The following is a 21,004-nucleotide window of genomic DNA, read 5'->3' on the forward strand; positions in this document are numbered from 1 at the left end:
GCCCGGGGACATCATCATCATCATCATCGTTTTGGGGATTTGAACCAGCAACCTTCGGGTCAGGTGTTCGTCTCCTGCAGTTATTAAAGGTTTCAGGACTTTGAAGAGTAAAGACAGCAGTCAGAAATGAACTTCGATAAAAGATTATATTGCTGGTCTTAAATAATTATTGTCAAGTGAAACATTTGTTTAGATGAACACCTTCAGTTTGATACTAACCACAACAACCTGTACATGGAGCATAATACAATACAGTACGTTTTCCCTGCGATGGTGCAACAGCTGAGTCACATTTGGGCATTTCTCTTCAAACAGTAACACAAAAGTACACTACAAATACATAAATAGCTTTTGTTTCCCTTTAAATCATTTAAACTCAATTATATTCATGATTCTGGCTCTTGCTACGACATGTCATTTGACTGATATATAAATTAACAACATCAACAACAACAAATAATAATAATTATAATAATAATTAGAACAATAATATTATAAAAGCTGTCTGTTTTTCATATAAATCTGGCTAGCTTACAGTATGAAATGAGGGAATAGAGGATCACAAGGACAGTTTGATATGATGCATCAGAGAGTTTGTCTGCTTTCAAACGCAGATGCTCAGTTTCCCACTTCAGAGTGTTTGTGAGAGAAACTCTGGTGCCATGTTGGCTCTAACGGGAGTCCGCTGGCCCAGATTGTTTCCTGAGGATTCGTGACAGCGCGTCCAACTTTCCTCAGATAGCGGAGACAGTAAAACCTCCAGAAAGGGCCCCTGAGTTTTATCTTGGGAGTTAAGTTCTTCCTCTGCAAGACAGGAATTCATGCCTCCTGTGGTGCTGATATTATTACAGGAGGCACAAGACAGTCAGAAGCTGAAAGCAGCGGCGAGGATCAGCCTCCCATCGGTCCATCACCGCAGTGCCACTGCAGTGTGCTTCTTTGCTAACATATGGACCCTGAGTACCTTGTGGCATCTGATCCGTCACCTCAGACCCGTTAGAGTCCTCCCAAACTCTTCTCAGCAGGTTTGGCCCGTTTAATTTTGAACCTAAATGTCCCTCCCTAACTTAACCTCCCCTCCCGCCCGGGTCACAAGGGTCACCGCCCAGGGCAGGATATGGGTTTGATGCAGCGTCCCTGGAAGAGCACCAGGTTGGCGGGACAATGGCAGCCGGCCACGCAGGGCTTTTGGCACGGTCCAATCTCGTTCCAGTTGTCGCAGGTTTTGGTGCAGCCCGGGCCGCAGGTGTCGTACACGGCGCCGTGTTTACACTGTGTGGCTGACGGAGGGAAGAGAATTAGTCTTTACAGTGTTGATGGGAATCAGCTTACTAACGCACTTTATGGGACTGAAGCAGTTAATGATTAGTTAAGTTCAGGTTATCTTAGTTAAACCAGCATGAGAAAAGCAACTAAACTTGTTATGTGAGGTCATTTTAAATTACACCGTCTCTGGCTTTTCACCTCAGAGGCTGTGATTGGGTCACGGGAGCTGTCACTCACCCATACAGGCAGTGTCGGGCCTCCAGAGGACGGGGACTCCCTCCCTCTCGCAGGCTCGGCTGTAGGCGATGAAGGACTCGCAGTAGCAGTTTTTATGGACCGGACACTCACACATGTCTGTCACACACGACCTGCAGAGACCAGGGGTGGGTTTAGTTCAGGATCAGCGTTTGGGCAGGAGACAGTTTATATTCACATTCAGAACCACAGGTAAATACACCTGGTTTTCTTGTCCAGGTTAGTTTATCTGACAGGTAGATGACACGCCCACGGTGTGGTTACCGTAAGGAAGGGAGTAAGTGTTTATTCCGGGGTTGTTATGCGTCCATCCTTCGTGTTAAGGCCCGGAGCAGCGGACTCTGAGTAACACACAGGTCTCAGCCTCTCACCTGTAGAAAGGGGCGTAGTCCACCACACGGTGGCACTTCTGAAACTCCCACGACTTTATCTTCTGACATTCCCGGTGAGCGCGGAACTTGACTTTGACGCTGCCCGGACACAGGAAGGACGTCGGCCGGCGAGGCGGAGGCTGCTGGGAGCAAACCTCGTTCCCCTCGACTCGCCACGACTCGGCGAACTCGTCCACGTCGAACTTGAACTGGCCGTCACCTCCCATGGTGTCGTCGCGCTTGTGGCCGTTGTAGTTGCCACAGAGGCCGCAGAGGCGTCCGCGCAGGTGGGGAGCCGCCACGACCTCCACGAAACTGTCACCGTCCCACGTGATCTCAAGACCTGCAGGTGCAGGTGGAGGGAGATGTAGATAATGCTTCACCCAGCAAACCAAAGAGTTAAATTCATTTTTTAAATGTTAAATGTTCAATGTTTATTCTTGATAATAGTAACAGTAAGACGGAATGAATATGCACTTTTTTTTCAGACGTAAAAAGAAAAGACAAATATAAAGGAGGAGAAAGATCAAACTTCTTCCTGCTTCGTCTAAAACTGATGAGAATTAATATTTTAATTAACATCCTTCCTAAAAAAAATTATTTCAAAGTGTGACCAGAGCGATGTGTGTTAACCTGCTATGGTGGTGAGTTTAAGCAGGTATCCGTCCAGGTCGATGTGCACCCCGGGGCCATGGTAGGGCAGCGCGATGCGGGTGCCGTTCCTTCGCACCGTCAGGTGCTGGTGCAGGCTGAGGATCAAAGCTCCAAGCCTCACCTCAACAGACTGAGTCCAGGAGAAGGAGCGAGTCCGCCGGGCGTCGTTCTTCACCAGCACCTGGGAGCAAATGACGGAGAACAAAGATAAAGTTCACTCAGAGTTATTAACATTATTTAAAAAAAAAAATGTTTAGTTTAATTATTTCACAAAGTCAAGATTTAGGTTAAGAATTATTGAGCAGGACGGAGACTAAAGGCTATATTTGTCCTTCCTGTAGATTTAACACAGGCAGAACGAGGAAACGACTTTGTTCTTTTAACAAGCAGCTTGTGCAACCACACGACAGCTGGGCGCAGAGAGACGGACAGAAAACAAAAGTGTTTTCCAAAATGTGGGTGCATTCCTTTAAAGGCTGTAAAAATGTCCCCTGTCCTACCGTGAAGCTGGACTCTGGGCTGTTGATGTTATTTCCCGGGGTTCCGGAGGGGACACCGCCACAGTCACGAGTCAGGACGTACTGACAGGTTCCCTGAAAGTTAAACGTTCTGCCATCGAAGGTGTTGTAGTGAGGGTCCCCGAACACTGTACACACACCCGGCTCTGCAGGGACAGACGGAGTGGATGATGAAATAGTGACCAAAAGAAACGGAACTGATGCAGCTTGAACTTAGATGGCCTAAAATACCAGCACGGCTACAGCAGTAGGTCTCTGTCCCTGTCCCAGGACAGGAGGAGACAACCCAAAATGCAAGGGTTTGCAAAGGACATGGACTGCTGCCTGACAGCCAACAGCAGAGAGATTATTTAAGATAAATGGTGAAATATGTGGCACTAATCTGACTGACTCTGAAGAGGAAAGAGGATCTGTGGTGCGGTAAAACCTCTGCTTTACCAACTAAACTAAACTCAACATTATGAAGAAGTGAGGTTATGAAGTCTTTGAAGTCCTGAAATGGGACATTTACAGCCATTTTGGGGATTTTTGCTGCAGTTCGCAGCCAAAAACCAAAGTAAAATGACCCGAGGGCAAACCACAGTCTGGACTGAAGTTCATGGGAAATGCTCAGCTGAAGCTGCAGCAGCTGAGATTTGTTTTCACTGCCTTTGAGAAGACGTTCTGGCCTTACTGTGACTGCCTTACTACACATCACTAAACAGGAATAATCAATAGCCGATTTCACAACCACATAAAAAAAAAAAAAACTACAAACAGACTTACATGAATATATTTATGATATTTTTGGACTTTTTAAATTCGAAACTTTTCTTTCATCGGTAAAAACACATGAACACCCTGGAAACGAGGATGCTGGAGGGGTGGAGAAGGACTTACTCACTTTCAGTGCAAACTGGACAGCAGCCGGTTCTGTTCAGGATCTTATTCTGCAAGAGACAAGTCACAGACTGTGTTAGACATCTCTCATGGGGACATTAGCATGTAAAAAGAAGATGGATATCTTCTAAAATCCATCCTTCACACACTTTCATGTCTGTCTGTGATGCAAATGAAGCATCTCTGATCTGACTCGAAGATTTTGAATGTTAAGTTTGTGGGACAAAGAAAAAACAAAGAAAGACCTCAAAGAGAAGAGACAGAAACAGGGAGAAGTTTATGTGAAACATTTAAGAATATTAAGAATATGGAGATGCACACAGAGGCATCATGGCAGAAATAAATAGTCAAAGATCTACATGAAAGTTTAAATGTTCCAGCCACTGGAACAGTTTGTACTTGTATGCAAGTCTGAAAACGTCTGACTTCCTGCAAACAAACAGTTAAAACGATGACAACACAACCTTTTCTCACGTTTGTGTGACTCGGGTGACAAAGGGAACACGTCTGTTTTCATGTTGTCGTTCACACAGATGGAAAAGAAATTTAAAGAAAGACAGAAACGGAGGAAACGTTCCCGTTTTGACAAGTTCACAGTCAAACCAGGACGAGTACCATGACACTGATACTCTGACTTCAACCGCTGAACTCTGTCTGTGTAACAGGACCCTCTGCGTGTGCATGTGTGTGCATGTGTGTGCGTGTGTGTGTGTGTGCGTGTGTGCATGTGTGTGTGTACAGTATGTTTCAGCTTCCATCAGAAGTGCAGATCAGAGAACTCTTTCACACACCTTCTTTTTGTTGCCTCAGGGAAGCCCTTCATACACATACATACACACACACACACACACACACACACACACACACACACACACACACACACACACACACACACACACACCCTGTCTGTCATCACATGCAGACGTTCTCCATACACTCAATACACACTCCAGAGTCCTAACCTCTGCACAAAGGGCACTCTCTCTCTCTTTGAAGAGGCCTACCTTTTGACAGACTGAGGACACGCACAGTCTCTCTTTCTCTCTCTCTCTCTCTCTCTCTCTCTCTCTCTCACACACACACACACACACACACACACACACTCCATACTCAGACAGTGACAGAGATTGGTTTTCAGGGGGCCTAAATATAGGGAACCTCTTCTTTGCTGTCACTCAAATGTCACACAGACAAAAAGCTATTGGGAGACACACTGTCTCCAGAGGGACGCGCACACACACTGCCGACCTGCTGCTGACCGCAGGATGACGGAATAGGAGAGTGTGTGTGTGTGTGAGTGTGTAACTCATACAGGTGTGTGATGCCAGATTAATGTTGGCTTTTTAAAAGTATTTAACCATGACAACCATCTTTCCCAAACCTTAACCGAGTCGTTGTCGTCTCCAGGACTGGCTTATTTTCTGTTCCGCCTCAGCCTCTGAACTGACCTTAATCACACTCATAATATTTTTAATCATCAGCCGTTTGTGGATGCTTCTGGAATGAATCATTAAAACTATTCTCAAAGGACCTTTCTTTTATTTCCCAGTAACATTTTGACTTGTCAGAAAAATCTTAGGTTTTCCCACCGCGATGAAAACACATGAGCTTTGTCTCTCATGAGACTCTTTGGGAAGCTGCTTCCAGTCTTTTTGTCCTGACTCCAGCTCTACACACAGACATGAAGTCCACAGCCGTCTACTCCTCCGAAAGTTCGCGTTTGTTCTGATCTTACTAATTTACCGTACGAGCTGCTGACTCAAACAGAAATACTCAGCCTAAAACTTTCACTGACTGTTTGAAAGTTTTCATGAGCTAACATTTCCTCGGCCGAGCATCATGACTGGGCAAGAAGTTAAGACACGCAGCAGCTGCACAGATGTTGGTCTAAGGTCTTTGACTGATCTCGTCAGTCCAATAAATTAAACATTTGAATGCCTCTAAGATGGAAGTCGCTGTGTGTAGTAAGTGAAACTAGTCCTTTTCAATGCAGACCACCTACATCACTCTCCAGTCGCCTGCTCTGACCACAAACAACAGGTGAGGGCTTGTTGTAACTTCTGGAAGCGTGTGAACTTGGACTAACGCTGACACCGCCTTTGACTGTGTGACCCGCCAGCAGCCGGCGGTATGCGAGGAATCCACTCCATCACCCACCGTCAGACAGATGACCCCCGAGCGACCTCTGCGACAGGTGAACGCAGCGCAAACCTTCCTCCTGCCGGCAGTTCCCAGAGCGCTTGACAGCTAATGCCTCGCTTCGACGGCGTGAAAGATGGTTAATGTACTAAAGAAACCGGACTGTTCCAGAGGAGTCCTGATTCAGGACTGATCACCTGAAGGAAACCTGACTTAGATGTATGAATTTATCACATCTCCTAACAACAAATATCAAATCAAATCTTTGAAACGCACACAGAAAGAGATCATACAAATCTGAAAGTATTTATAAATATATTTGGACGTCTACTTTCCTGCATGTACCGTAAACTTTATGACAAAAAGTTTGTAAGAAGTGACGTTGGAAGCTGCAGATTGAAGGACGTGATGATAAGGAATAAACCTCCTACGGTTAAATAAAGTGAGCCAGAGTGGTTCCTCTCAGCTCAGGGTTCTGGTTCACACGGACTGTTTTTCAGGTGAAAGGGTTGAATTCGAGCGGCTCGGTTACGGCAGCTCCGTCAGTAAATCAGGACACTGTGGAGGCGTCACGCGTGTGAAGTGAAAAGGACGGAGTTAGTCATGGGCTGTAAAGTGTGAGTGTCAGACTCGTCACACAGAGAAAGGGGAGTGACAGAGACAGAACAGCTGGCTGTTAAGCTGTAGGTCCAACGGCAACTGAGGGTCCCTGCACGGAGAGTACAGGGTGGTGATTGGCTGCTGGGCCTGTCACTCACCGAGGGGCAGCTGGTGATTGGGACACACTGCTTGGGCCGACACTCGATGTTTCCTTTGACGCAGGCACAGAGAGTGCAGTTCACTGAAGACCACATGTCTCCTTCCTGCAGGACAAAAGACGTCAATACACCTATTCATCGTCCATCCATTCATCCATCTATCCACTCATCCATCATTAATTTATTCATCTGTCCATCAACCATCCCTCTTTGTCCCTCTGTCTGTCCATGCATTCATCCATTCGTGCATCGTGCATCTGTTCATTCTTCCATCCACCTGTTCATCTGTTCATCCATCCATCCAACACAGCATTCACCCATTTATCCATTCCTCCTGCGTGTTCCCTCTCACCCTGTAGATCTTGTTCCGGACTCTGCAGTACTTCACCTCCTCCACCTTCACGTAGGACAAACACTCATCACAACACTGGTCGCCCTGGCAACTGCCCTGCCGTGAGCACCGCTTCTTGCACACCACTGTTGAATCCTGGGATGAAGAAGGCAACGGCCATGGATGGGATTTAAAAAAAAAAAAAGATTTCTGATGTTTTAAATGTTTCGTATGCAGGCAGGTACCTTGCAGGTGCAGGTGGTACAGTTGTCATGTATGAAGCAGGTGCCGTTCTCATAGACCTCACTGTGGAACAGACAGCTTCCTAAAGACAGATCGAACACCTTCCTCTGGCCTGGAAGAGGAGGAGGAGGAGAGAAAGATGCAGAGAGACATTAATACTCAGCGGTGTGGTAACATTTTCAGGTTATTTAGTTTTAGAATGACCGACTGTAAACACTACATACAGAACTGTCTCTTTCTTACATTCGTGGTCTCCCTAATAAAAAAAGGCGATTACTGGTTTTTACCGAGACATCTGGGGCAGCACTGTCCGGGCGGCGTGTGGGTGAGGTGGGCGGGACAGGAAAGGACAGGACACACCTCTCTCATGCAGAGAGTCCGTCCTCCCTGGAACAACAACACACCGTTCAATTAACACGTGATGTCGTTTCTTGTCGTCACCATTAATTTTAGCTTTATGGTGCTGGAGGAAATTCTCCTTCCATCAGGTGATGAACTAAAACTTCTTCACTTCATGTCCATACTTACATGTATGTATGTTAACATGTTTTACAGTAACTTGAATGATTCAGTTTTTGTTTGACTGGCCAGTTGATGTTTGGGCAGGATGTTTGGTCACTTCACATAAATCAGTTTGACTTTAAACTACAACTGTTTGTTTTTCTGAACTTTTCCGTTTTCCAGTCAGTTCATTGCGTGACTTCTCTGATTTATGTCAAAGATTTAATTAAACTTAAATACCTGGATAAAAAGTTTAACTGTGTATTCGTGTGCATGTAAACAGTGAAAATGAAATAAAATTAAATATTCTTATAAATAGCTCATTTTCAGTCAGTGTGGCAGGTTTAATGTGCATGGACTAAAGATAAAATCTAGTGTAGTCATCTGCCTTTATTGTATGAATGAATGTTTTGATTGAATGTTCTGAGAAACAGATATTTCTGTATCAGTATGATGCACCATGACGCCTCTGTATGTCTGCACACGTGTTAACGAGCCTACAGGTGCCAGCACATTAATTCTGTAATGTGTTTATGGACGTGGCCGTTGGGTTTGTTTGTGTAAGGGGGAGGAGGGAGGGGAGAGAGAGAGAGAGGGAGAGGGAGGGAGGGGGAGAAGGAAAAGGGGGGGACACAGAGAAGGAGGAATATGGAGGAGGAGAGAAGGATGTTGTTCCAACCAAAAATGTGTGACTCCCAGGAGACTCCAAAACTCACTTATTTAGAGAAGAGAGGCCCAGTGTGTGTGTGTGTGTGTGTGTGTGTGTGTGTGTGTGTGTGTGCATGTGTGTGTGTGTGTACTTACCGTGCAGGTGCACTTGATGCAGGGTTTGCCCTCTGGACTGAACTCCTCCTTCTCTTTGAACAGACGACCCTCGAAGATACAACCTGTGAGAGGAGAAGAATGATTTTGGTCAAACATAAACAGCAGCAGAGTCAAATAAAGAAATGCTGTTGGAATCATTTATAAACTGTAGGGTTTTTTTTTTTCATCAGCTGAAGGAGACTGACGACGGACACCTTCTTCCAAGTCATTAACGTCATAAAAAGCTACTGGAACATTGGAGCTGAATGCCAGTCCACAGTTTTCCAGGAAGTGAAGGCACACAGACGCTGTACTCACTGGGGCAGGTGGGGCAGCACTTCTTCGGGTGGATTTTGGGGTTCTTGCAGTGGACGACACACTGCACTTCTGCCTCCGTGATGACACCTTCCTGTCACAAGCAGGAGGTAAATCATTTCTTTAGTCTGTTCACCTTTTTAAAAATGTAAACTGTCCTCCATCTTTTCTGTGTTTGTTCATCCATCTCTCTTCTTCTTTCCTTCCTTCCACCTCCTCCTTTACCCTCTGTTCTCCCTCCTTCCATCTCTCTCACAGTCAGTGTAGCCAGGCAGGATTCAAACACACACACACACCTACCTGACACCTTCGGGTGATGCAGGGTTTGGTGGAGGTGGTCCAGGACACAGAGCTGTTGTAGGATCGTCCGTCCAACATGCAGCCTGAGAAGGACACAGTCAGAATGTGAGACCAGTTTGTTATACTGGACAGAAAAACACAGATTTTTACTGATACAGATTCTTTTCATGTTTTCAGCTGTTCTTAGTTTTTTTTTAACAGTCCACTCAATATTAATAATTACTAATCAATAATCAATAATAAAGCAGTCAGATCCAAGTTAATTCATTCTCGTGACTTATATAGTTATAAGGTTTGGATGTTTAATTTCTCTATTTTAATGTGTATTTCATAAACAGTTTTGGTGATAAATTTCAATACAAACACACTAATCTCTCTCTCTCACATACACACACGCACACACACACACACACACACACACAGACGCACTGTTAGACAAACACACTTTGCAGTGTGTGTGGATGTAACAGCTGCTCAGTAACTGCACACTGACCCGTCCACTCAGCACTAAATGAATAGCCTATTCATTTCATCCCATTTACAGTAAGCGTCTCAGATCAATGTTTAACTTTCCATACAATGAAACCTGATCACAGCCGCTGCTTTTCGCTCAGTGTAAATCAAAGCGTCTGATACTGTGTCACTGCTGAGGAGGACGTTCAGGATCAGGTTAGATCCCACAGAGCCCTCACCAACACAGATTAATATGACAGCACGTCCTCGCTCCTCTGGTTCGCTGACGGCTTTTCTCTGCGGTATTACATTCATTTTAACGTTAAACGTCAAAAACAAAAATGTGACTCGTCAGTGTTTAAAATTATCCACGTCAGTGTGGAAATAACCTGAAAGACAAATGTGGACAAATCAAAGTCAATAAGAATCCACACAAACAAAAACTGGGTTGGTTTCTGTCACAATTTGCTCATGAGATTCTGTAGAAAGAAAAAAAAGACAGTAAGGAGATTTAAGATTATTTTATTATTATTTTACTTTTCGTCAAAATGAATAAATAAATAAATGAATCTTCTCATTTTATTTAAATTAATGTAAAATTTTGTAAAAGTTCTACTGATTCTTCAAACTTAAACTCTTTTATATAATAGCTTATTTTTTTATAATCCATCCATCGGAGCCAAGTATAGCTCAGCGCTCCTACGTGTATAAACTGGTTAATTATGGCAGTTTTACAGTAAACTGTTCCCAATAAACCGATGCAGTCTGGCTGTGCTTCTCTTTAACTGCGTGTATGATTTCATAAAAGTGAGAAAACAGCGATGTGACACAGAGGGGTCCTAAATTTGGTCACAGCGGCCTCAAGTCAACCACACAATAGAAAACTAACAGGGGTTGCTGTGGCGACAAGGGGCTTTCTGCGTCCGACTTGAGCTCGTTCCACCTGTCTTAACGAAGTGCTGCGTCGTAAAACAGTGAACCGCAAACAAAAGGGCCGTGCCCCGGCTGAGTGCTGGGAGGAAGGGGTGTGTGTGTCTGTGTGTGTGTGCGTTTATATTTCTAACCACAAGTACAGAAAGAGCATGAACGTCCTCCAAAGTAAAGAGTTTTTGGAGGCTCCTCAGGGTTTGAATCCTCTGAGTGCTGAAGGCTGAACAGAGACTCCACAACCACTCAAACTGTGTTAAAGTCAATGGAAAAACCCACAAAGCAGAAATGTATTCATAATTTTATTTAATGTTTTAAAAAAACATCTTGACAACAGGTTAGAAAAACTTTCACGTCCTCTGATGGATTTTTGGTGGCAGTTTTGAAAGTTTGTTTTTGAAATGCTGGCACGTTCAAACGCACTGGTGGATTCAGATCAGGTGCTGCCTGATTGACAGGTGTCTCAGCCTATCACAGGCAGCCACAGTGGTTACTGCTCACACCTAAGGTTTCTCTCTTCTGATCTTTTGCCTCCATTAAGGGGAAAGATGGCAGCAAACAAAATCACATCGAGGCCTCACATGTTCCTCCATTAACTTAAAGCTGACACTGCAGATGCTGCATTTCTGTTTATTTTACAGTGTAAGATCAGAGTTTGAATTTAGTGTTAAGATTAGGATCAGTTAGTGCTTAAAGTGATGAGAACTTACATTGTTTGCTGTTATGAAGAAGAAAAAACATGGAGTTCAATGCAGAGGAACAGAAAGCAGTTCTATGTGTGAGCGTTACCTTTACACCTCTCACAGCAGGCTCCGGTCTGTTTCACCACCAGAGCACAGTCTTCAGAGACCAGAGGACATTTCTCCTGTTTACAGTCTGCCTTCCCTTCCTGCAGCAGAGAGAGAGAGAGAGAGAGAGAGAGAGAGAGAGAGAGAGAGAGAGAGAGAGAGGAAGACGGAGAAAGAAAATATTTTTTTTATTAAGAAAGAAAAATTGTAGTTTAACCAGCTCTAATTTTAGAACTGATCAGGTCACGATAATCTCTCTGTTAAATGACAGCGTTTATCAACAGTCATCTTGGAGTCACTGTAATTATCAGTATGAATATCAGCCACGTCAGAGAGTGGGATTTCTCTGGACACCATGTCTGACGTGGGACTCAGTGAGGACAGCTGTGCCCCAAAGTTCCTAAAAAAGCAAACACACACGGAAACCTCACACTGTCCCTGCATTAAAGTCTGTGATTCAAGGTAACCAGCCCCAAATGTAATGATTATATGTTCATCCTTTCTAATCGTCACACGTTCAGCCCTGCAAACAAACAGCCATCTCCTGCTGTCTGTGACGCTGATGTGGAAATAAGACGCCAAAATCCAGTTGCATGATGAATCTGATAAATCATCTGTAAATCTAAATTTTCACCTCATTCATCACGTATAAGCTCTGAAATCAGACTTCACTGCAGAGCTAAAGTTTGCAGCTTCAGTTTCTGAACAGAAAGTGAGTCAGTGTTCACAGTTCAGCTGTGAATTTTCACACCAACTCAGCGGCCTTCCTGTCACCTACAGAAACGCCGCGCACCGTATCCGTCATCACCACCAACTGCACCGTGGGACTGGACCGAATCTGTGCTGGTTTAATCCGCTCCGCTTTCACACCCAGCTTTTATTGCTGATTTTATCCACATGCTGTGTGTGTTTTATTTTACGCACTGTGAGCATTTATAAAGTGGAGGCTGGCGAGCTCCGTGGCCCTGTGGCCCTGCGGCAGGCGGCTCTAACAAGGACGGATCAAAGGAGGGCAAAAATAAACCGGGGTGGTTTAATATAGCAGCAGTGCTCCAGCTAAACCCCAACCACACCGAGGACAGATGATGTCATGATGGAGGAGGAGGAGGGTGGAGAGGGGTGGAAAGAGGGGACGAGGAGGTAAAATAAGCAAGAAGGAGAAGGAGAGGAAAAGGAAAGAAAAGAAAAATGATAAAGGAGAAATTAGAAAGGATAAATTCTCACTTTGCTGATTCAGACTCACAGAGAAAGGCAGGAAATGCGTGAACAAGGTTTTTGTTTATAGACAGTTTTAGTTAAAGTGTTTGATTTTTACATCTGAATTCTGAAATCATCCTTTAAAGATTTAGATTTATTTTAGATGGACAGTTCGGATGTGGACAGTTGCTATGAAATAACTGATTGTTGACTTCTACAAGGAAAGTTTCCTTTGAAACAACAAAAAAAGGGGCAGAAGAAGAAGAAGAAGAAAAAGAAGAAGAAGAAGAAGAAATGCTGAAACCCATTTGAAAAAACTCTGGAATGACCCTTTAAAGACCTGGAGACAATTTGGTCAAAAGTCTCCAAGGTCATGTCCTTCTCCCCCCCACCTCTTCTGTTAACCATTAGCACAAAGTGGTGTTAGTACATGTGACGCCCCCCCCCCCCCCCCCCCTCCTTGTCTCAGGGTCAAAGGTCACAATGGGTCACCACGCCTTATAAACACTCGACATACCACTGCGGCTCCAAGGCCAGCCGACTGGACGGCTGTCGCCGAGGGTGACGACCCCCCCAACACACACACACACATGCACTGAGTGTGATAAAGTGTTGGTATGTTAGTGTAAGTGTGTGTCAGAGAAAGAGAAAGTGTGAAAACGACTTTGTATTTTGATTTTTTTATGTTTACATGCTACTGTGCTGGAGATACAAGGTTTTCCACTCTGACTGAATCACACTGAATCCTCCACATGTCTTATAAAACCTCCTAACTCCAGATTCAGTGTGTCTTTGTTTACTTTGACATAACCACAAAAATCTAAATAACAACAACAGTCTCCGTCTGTATCCACAGTGTTTTAAGTGTCATCAGGTCAGTTCGTTCTTTTACTGATCTCATCTGCGAAGGTTAAGGTCGACTTCAGCACCTCCATCACTCGCAAACTTCATCAGCTTTTACTGAAAACAGCATCAGGGTTGTCGTGTGCATCACATGTGCCCGTTTGTTTTCTCTGCTCTGAAGTCACTAAACCTTAGAAAGTCATGTTTTGTTGGGTAATGATGATAAAAACATCAAATTCAAATCTGTTACGTGCAGATAATACGAATCTTCATGTGAAATCACTTTAACGTCAATTTAAATTTGTAGGATTTGATCTTTTCTGGGTCTATGAACCTTCAGAGAATGTTCCCAGAAGCTGAAAAGAATCTTTGTAAGAATAAATTTGAAGATTTAATCCAACATACTTGCTTTAACCACTAAAGATGCAAACCACTGCAGAGGTCAGATTACGACTGATGTAGTTTTTTTTTCTCATTCTGTTTTGCTTCATATTGACGTGAGGATCTGTCACTGATGTTTTGCTGTTTACTGCTTGGAAAAAAGATTATGGACAAGAGTTTTAATTTTTTTTAGACCAAACAGTTTTTAGAATAAAATAACATAAATACATTAAAGTTATTTTATATTTTATCATTAAATCATTTCAGTAGTGCTGCTCTGCCACTAGGAGGCAACAATGTTCACTGCTTCTCCTCGTCAGTATTTTTTTCTTCCTTTCTCCTCATCACTCACCTCCTGTCCCCCTCTTTCTCCCTCATCCATCACTTTCTTTTCCTCTGTCTCCATCCGTTTCTCTTGTTTTCTTTCTTTTTTCGTTTCTAATTTTGATCTGAGTTTTAAAAATATCACCAGCGTCATTCCGTCTATAGAAATCTGTCTCTTCTGTTTTTGAGATATTTCATTAATATAAAAACCTCTGTCTCACTCACTCGCCCCCACCCCCACCCCCACCCCCCTCCTCTCCACCTCTCCATGCTTTCTCTCATGGTGAAGGATAGAGAGATCAGTCAGGGTCTGTCAGCGCAGGACAGGAGCTCTCAACTTAAAGGCCCACTTAAGCCCTTGGACTCCAACCCCTCCAAATCCCCCTAACCTTAACCCCCTCTGCCACAGTGACCTCTCACCCTTCACCCTTCCTCCAAAACAAACAGGTCGTGACCCCCTACTGGAGAGCAGGAGCCACAGTAGCTTAGGGACGAGACGGGTGGAGAAAGATGCCGATGGGAATCGGTTTCCCAAAACTGTTTCAACGAGTCGTTTTTTTTTTTTTTTTTCTGACGAGAAACGAACATGAGGCAACACTTCATCGTCTTTTCTCCCTGAACCAAAGCTACAACCCCACCCACCACAAACACCATATTATATTATTTTACATATTCTTTCAGCTACATGTTTGAACAACAGTTTAAAAGCTAAGAATGTTCAATTTACTCTGACAGAAAACTGAAAAACGACAGAAGCTCACACTGGAGAAGCTTTGAAGAACGACGGTGAATCGATTTTCTCGCTGTTGATTCATTTTCTGTTGCTCGACTAATACATTAAATTTCCTAACTTACTAGTTCAGCAGTGGAGACCTCTGTTTAAAAAGCTGTTAGAATCCTGCACTGTCTTCTTACTCCCAAATCACTGCACAGCACCGTGATAACTGTAGTTCCAGTGGGTTTTTGTTCTCTCATAAAGACTCCCCCGGCACTGACGCCACAATAATGTTTACATCCATTCATTTTATTCTAAAGTTTCTCCACTGAGGCTTTTTATTGTAACCGCTGCTTCGACTCTCAGGCAGGACTCATACGATATCAGAGATCTGACACCGGTTGTTTGTGCTCTGTTATCTTTAACTTCAGATTGACTCTAATTCTTCATTCTGTTTTTTTTTTTCCTGCTCTTTATCTGGACTGTGGTTTTATTTTGAAACACACGTGAAAAGTGACATGATTAAAATTATTTTGATTGATATTTATTTATGCAGTAGGAAATAGATTAGAGCAGAAAATAATAGATAACCGAGCTCGTGTTGGTTCAGCGTTATCAGGTGACTGTCAGGTAAACCCCGCCCCTCCTGTATTGATCAGCTACTGTTTGAGTTGACACACTTCCACCTTTACCTTCCTCTGAGATCGCAGCAGTTACACATCAAGTGTTTGTTTGGTGGGCTAACAGGTTGCTTCCAGTGACTTCTGACCTTTGACCTCTCACACTGCTGGGTTCTTATCATGTTTGAAGTTAAGGCAGGGGGGGCTTCTTCTGCTGTTAAACTCATATTAAGTCACGGGGGGGTGAAAGCTGCAGCGCAGATGAATGAATGGATGAACTGTGTCTCTGACAGAATGAGGATGTTCAACAACAACTATTTAGTCCCAGATCACTGCACCGACCACGTCTTTATGTGAGGAGAAACCACGGTTAAAGTTAGAATTAGACACATCATAATCCTCTGGTTGCTTTACCGGGGGAATGTTGTTGCTGTCGTTCCCATTAGAGCTGTGAAGTAAGATTTTGGAAAATTATGCTAAAGTCCAGCACTGAACTACGTGATGCAGGACGTCCTCTAAAAAAAAAAAAAAAACCCGACTCGAGCTCTTGTTCCCACATGATGCTGAGAGGAGAAAAACAAATGTAGAGGGAAAAAAATCTGAAATCTGAAATCTGAAATCGAACGAGCGGCGGAGTGAAAACCAGGAGCCAATCTGAGGGAGAGTGAGGGGGGGACGAGCCGATGAGAGAGTGGAAAAAGACACGGAGATGGACAGACAGATAGGTGAGGATGATGAAGAGCACGGCGGAGATGGGCTGACTCCCTCCGAGATAACCGATCGTCACGGCGACCTGCCTGTCAGTCAGTCTGTCAGCCACATCCACTCCTGGCCCCATTACAGCGCTCGGCCTCACCCGGACACACACAATGGCTCCTCTGTGTGTGTGTATACATATGTGTGTATGAGTGTGTCCCTACCCACAGAGCCATTAGCAGGTACTCTGGACCCCCCCCACCCCCCATCTCCTTCTATGTATGAGTGACACCGGTGCCCTGATGGCTTCCCAACCCCCCAAAGACAGAGCGGCGACACAGTGTCAGGCTGAGAATATGTTGTGTTTATGTACACGTGAGTCTCAATGATCCCTTTACTTTCAGGTTATGACTGAAAAGAACCTGACCTGGTTTAACCTGGAAGTTACGATACCAAGCTTCAAAAGTCGCGTTGTTTCCTGATACAAGAGGAAACTGTTCATCAGAGTTCGGAGTAAACAGGATCCTTTAATAACAACAAGCTTTTCTCACACTTTAACACATAAATCAGTGATTGTGTGAAACAAACAGGTAAAATCTGTGTAAAGCGCAGATTTAAATCCTGTTATTTGCATCAGACAGACACAGAAACAGAGGGATTATCTCTGTGTTCAGATTTCTGTCGTGTAAAGAATAAAAAACTATAATCTGACATATACAGTATTTGCTCTTTGACTTAGACAAAATACTGAAACTTAAAAATATTTTAAAAAACTTAAAAACTTAAAAATCAATGAAAAGTGAAAATGGGAACTGACGACTGACTAGTGGGAGTTTGTGAAGGACGGCAGAATAAAAGCTTTACATCTGTTTCAGAAAGTTCTGAGGAGATAAACTAACCAAATTCAATAAAGACTGAGCTCTTAATGTATGTAAGTTTATTAGTGTGTGTGTGTATGCAGGGTGGTGGCGGTGTGTGTGTGTGTGTGTGTGTGGTGTGGTGTGTGTGTGTGTGGGAGGGGGGGGGGGGGGGGGGGGGGGGGGGGGTTAAAGTAGAGATGAAAGGCCGGCCATTGCCTGCTGATGACTGATAGCATTCAGCAGGGCTTTGGCTGATGTCTGCCTGATAACACAGAGGACGGCTGATCCAGGCCGCAGGCCGAGGGGAGCCTCAGAGCGGCCAATCAGGAGCCAGTGGAAGCTTTCCACAGTGAGGAGCTCGGGCACTGAGAGCTGGAACTGTACATGCACGAGGTGACACTGTGCAACAGGTGAAGAGAAGGAAAGTAATGGCCTTGTGCTCTGACATTCCTCCACCTGTTAAGGTCCTTATTCACCTGAGATAAATACAAGCCCCTCATTTCCACACCTGCATGTTTTTGGTCATGTGACCCTCTCGTTCAGTTGATGTCGAAGCAGCGACACAGAAAAGCCTCACTGGTCTGTTCTCATCCCCTAAAACAAAGACCTCTACAGCAGCGAGGGAGGGGGACGCGGTGAAGTATTATCTGGGGGGGTCAGGGGTCAAAGAGCACATGTTCCAGGAAGGAGTCGTCCCTTAACGTTTTGTAGGCTGATTTTAACAGCGGGGCCGAGCCAAGACAGCGTGACGACAGGCAGGTCTGTTAAAACAAACAATCCCCACTTCAGGTTTCCCTGCATGTTTGTTGTAAATCCTCAGAAAACAGTAAAAAGTCGCATTATAAAGTGCTTTAAAAAAAAAAAACTCCGGTCCTGACTTCACGTGCTACAAAACATTTTAACAGAAAGTTGTAAAATTAAACTTTACTCTTATAAACTGGATGAGAAGCTGGATTGAAGCACAGTAACCCTCAGCACCAAAAACCTGTATTTCAAAGTCCTGTTCATGTGTAAGAAATCTTTCACAATCTGGTGATAAGAAACACCACACAAAGCCCAATAATCAGCTTTGCAAATATTACTATCAGCGCTGTTCATACCATCAGTCTGAGCGGAAAAACCTGGAGCAGCAATTACACATCACAAGAATTTGCTGAGGACAAACAGGGAGGGCGGCGAGTCATTCGGCCGCAGCTCAGTGTCATGAGACAGAACACCGTGAGGAAAGTGAAAGTTGCTTTTACCCGACAGACGCAGGTGATGCAGGGGTTGTCGGTGATGTTGGGGATGTGGAGGACCTCTCCTTCGTTATCGCAGCTGGCCTCAGTACCTGTGAAGGACAGGAGGAAGGTGAGATGCAGGCCGAGGGCTGACAGTGGAAATCCAGTCTGGAATTTTGGCTCGGACCAAACCACCCGACCCTCACAATCACCTGCCGGGACCATGTGACATCACGAGGGGCTGGTGTTAAATAAACTGTGATGAAGGCAGGTGAGTTATGGCCTGAGAACGGTTATTTAAAGCTGCACTAATTATTTTTATATGAACCTACGATCAAATGATGTTTCCAAGGAAACATCTACTTTTCCCTTTCAGTTTTTATTTTGTTTTAAACATGAACGGTCATTTGGACAAGAATCTAAAATCTGGATAACTATACACCAGTGTTGGCTCATAATATCGACCCCAGTCATACATCAGCCAGGGTGCGTTCAAAGCCAGAGCTGCAGTTTGTCCTCCGTTCAGTCCAGCCTGTGGGTCCAGGTAAAAATCAGTGACATTTTAAACTGAGGTCTTAAAAACGTGAGTGAGTCAGCTTGTTACGAGCGCCAGTGTAATCTGAACCAACCACAGGAAACAACCCCAAACACAAGGGTTTATGGGTAGAAGCGGACAGATGTCAACATCTCACAGCCGACAGTTCGTCCCGCTCAGAGAGCCGAGCAGAAAGGAACGAGGTACGAAGCGATGCCGAGCTGTTTGTCCATGTGTCAGATTTGTTTTGACCCTCTGAAATAAAACTTCCTTCCCTGTAGGAACTTACTGTTGAGCTGGAGGTGGAACGCCCCCCCTCCTCCCAGCATTCTGTTTGAGTGTCAAACTACTTCCTGTTTCCAGCAGCGTCTCCTCCATCTGATCCTATCTCTCTGAGGAAAAAAAAATTCTCACACTGTTCGAGCACAAACACCTCATTCACTCGTGAGGACGTCTGACGTCATGAAGTTTCATGACGCTGGGTCGTACAGTCTTTATGAATCCAGATCGCTGCGTCTAAAACCTCAGCTCATTCATTTTCTGCTTCAGTTCATCTGCTATCAAAGCTGCAGTTTCTCCATCGAGATCATCTGAGGTCCATCTGTCAAGTTTCACCGAAAAACTAAGTTAAACTTCCTGAACTGCAGAAAGATGAAAACCATGGGCTAACCCCGAGATTAAGAGGCTTTTTGAACGATGTTTGGTCAGTCTGTTATCAGTGCACTGCGACCTCTGACCCCTGACCTGCTGACTGCTTGGTTTCCTGTGATATTGATGACTCACACTGTCCGAACCCACTGTTGAAAAAAAATAATTATGAATTTTGATGGCAAATCTGCTAAAAGTTTTACTGTCGCTCATCAATCAGGGCTGTGAGGGACTGAAATCAACCAGGCTCAGGTGGACTCTGCTCCACAACAGCCACGAGTCGCTGCGCCGCCTCTGCTTTAGTCTCTTTGAGCTCAGCAGAAAAACCAGCCTGTGGATTCGGGCAGAGCAGACAGACCCTGCCGACTCCACCGCCACTGTAAAATTTACAACCTTCGAGTGTAATTAAACTGGCAGGGCTGTAAGTGGTGGGGTGAGGGTGAGGGTGGGGGAAGGGAGGGGTCGGTCTCCGAGGCCTCGTCCTCAGTCTGACAAAATACCTTCTTCTGCTTTTGCAGCCGCAGAGTTTGTCTCATATCCATCAGATACCCGTCTATCACGAAATTATAATGAGAACCTGTATTTATTTAGAACCCCACACACACTTCAAGCCTCAGAAGTAAATGTTTTAAACACAGAAAACATGCTGCTCTTCACAGTTTCACGTTAACAGCAGTGGAAAGGACAAAATTATCAATCAGTCACTAAAGAGACTGTGACAGTCTGTTCCATCCAAAACACGCCTGGATTTATTTAAGTCCACTGAATCTCACTGAAGTGACTGAATGAAGTTTACATGACATTAACATGAACTGGGAACAGCATCAGGGTAAATGTGCTATTAAACCCAAACTTCCAGAGACCAGAGGAGACGGGCGAGGATCTGAGCCAGTGACACTGTGGCTACAAACGCTGACTGACCTCCGTACCCGCTGCTCCACCTGCTGCAGCCACACATTCAGCCCACGGCCCTCTGATCTGCCGTTCAGCCGACAATAGACAGATGATACAGTGATTTGAGAGGCCAGGTGGAGGAATCTGATCTGCTGGGATCAGAACGGTGCAGCCACATCACCTGATACACAGTTTGTTGGTTCTCAGAGGTTTCCTACACTGTTTCATGTCAAACAGATGCACATGTTCGGCTGCTGAGACCCATCTGGTACAGGTTTTGTGCCCCATCTGATTCCCATCTCCACTTCTGCTTCAGGAAAAGAGATAACAGCCAGGAGAGGGGAGACCCTTAAAATCCTGAATGATTCTTCTCAGGGAACGGATGTGGACACAGCCATGTGTGACACTCCTTGTCACGTCTGTACTGATGTTAAAACTGCAGAGAAAGTGAAACTAGTTCGAATCAGATCTAGCAAATATCTTCTCCTTTTTGTTAATTTCATTACCGTGAAATTCAACTACCGTCGTTATGGAAACCGTTCAAATGACCTCCGGAGGCACGGAAACTA

General features: G+C 44.6%; 1 protein-coding gene across 1 annotated transcript in view; it reads right to left on the reverse strand.

The window, feature by feature from the left end:
• Window positions 1-81: 81 nt before the first annotated feature.
• Window positions 82-21,004, reverse strand: part of bmper (BMP binding endothelial regulator) — a 22,885-nt gene continuing 1,962 nt past the window's right edge. Inside the window, exons 2-16 of the mRNA XM_041043372.1 lie at window positions 18,383-18,468; window positions 11,504-11,603; window positions 9,335-9,417; window positions 9,038-9,128; window positions 8,720-8,802; window positions 7,702-7,801; window positions 7,417-7,526; window positions 7,193-7,327; window positions 6,841-6,945; window positions 3,948-3,993; window positions 3,047-3,210; window positions 2,526-2,727; window positions 1,893-2,235; window positions 1,504-1,634; window positions 82-1,280 (exon numbers count right to left, since the gene is read on the reverse strand). Coding sequence (XP_040899306.1) covers window positions 1,099-1,280; window positions 1,504-1,634; window positions 1,893-2,235; window positions 2,526-2,727; window positions 3,047-3,210; window positions 3,948-3,993; window positions 6,841-6,945; window positions 7,193-7,327; window positions 7,417-7,526; window positions 7,702-7,801; window positions 8,720-8,802; window positions 9,038-9,128; window positions 9,335-9,417; window positions 11,504-11,603; window positions 18,383-18,468 — 1,961 coding nt within the window. The 3' untranslated portion in view covers window positions 82-1,098. The remainder of the gene's footprint in view (window positions 1,281-1,503; window positions 1,635-1,892; window positions 2,236-2,525; window positions 2,728-3,046; window positions 3,211-3,947; window positions 3,994-6,840; window positions 6,946-7,192; window positions 7,328-7,416; window positions 7,527-7,701; window positions 7,802-8,719; window positions 8,803-9,037; window positions 9,129-9,334; window positions 9,418-11,503; window positions 11,604-18,382; window positions 18,469-21,004) is intronic.

The sequence above is a fragment of the Toxotes jaculatrix genome, chromosome 8 (genome assembly GCF_017976425.1).
Source record: "Toxotes jaculatrix isolate fToxJac2 chromosome 8, fToxJac2.pri, whole genome shotgun sequence".
Classification (NCBI taxonomy): Eukaryota; Metazoa; Chordata; class Actinopteri; family Toxotidae; genus Toxotes; species Toxotes jaculatrix.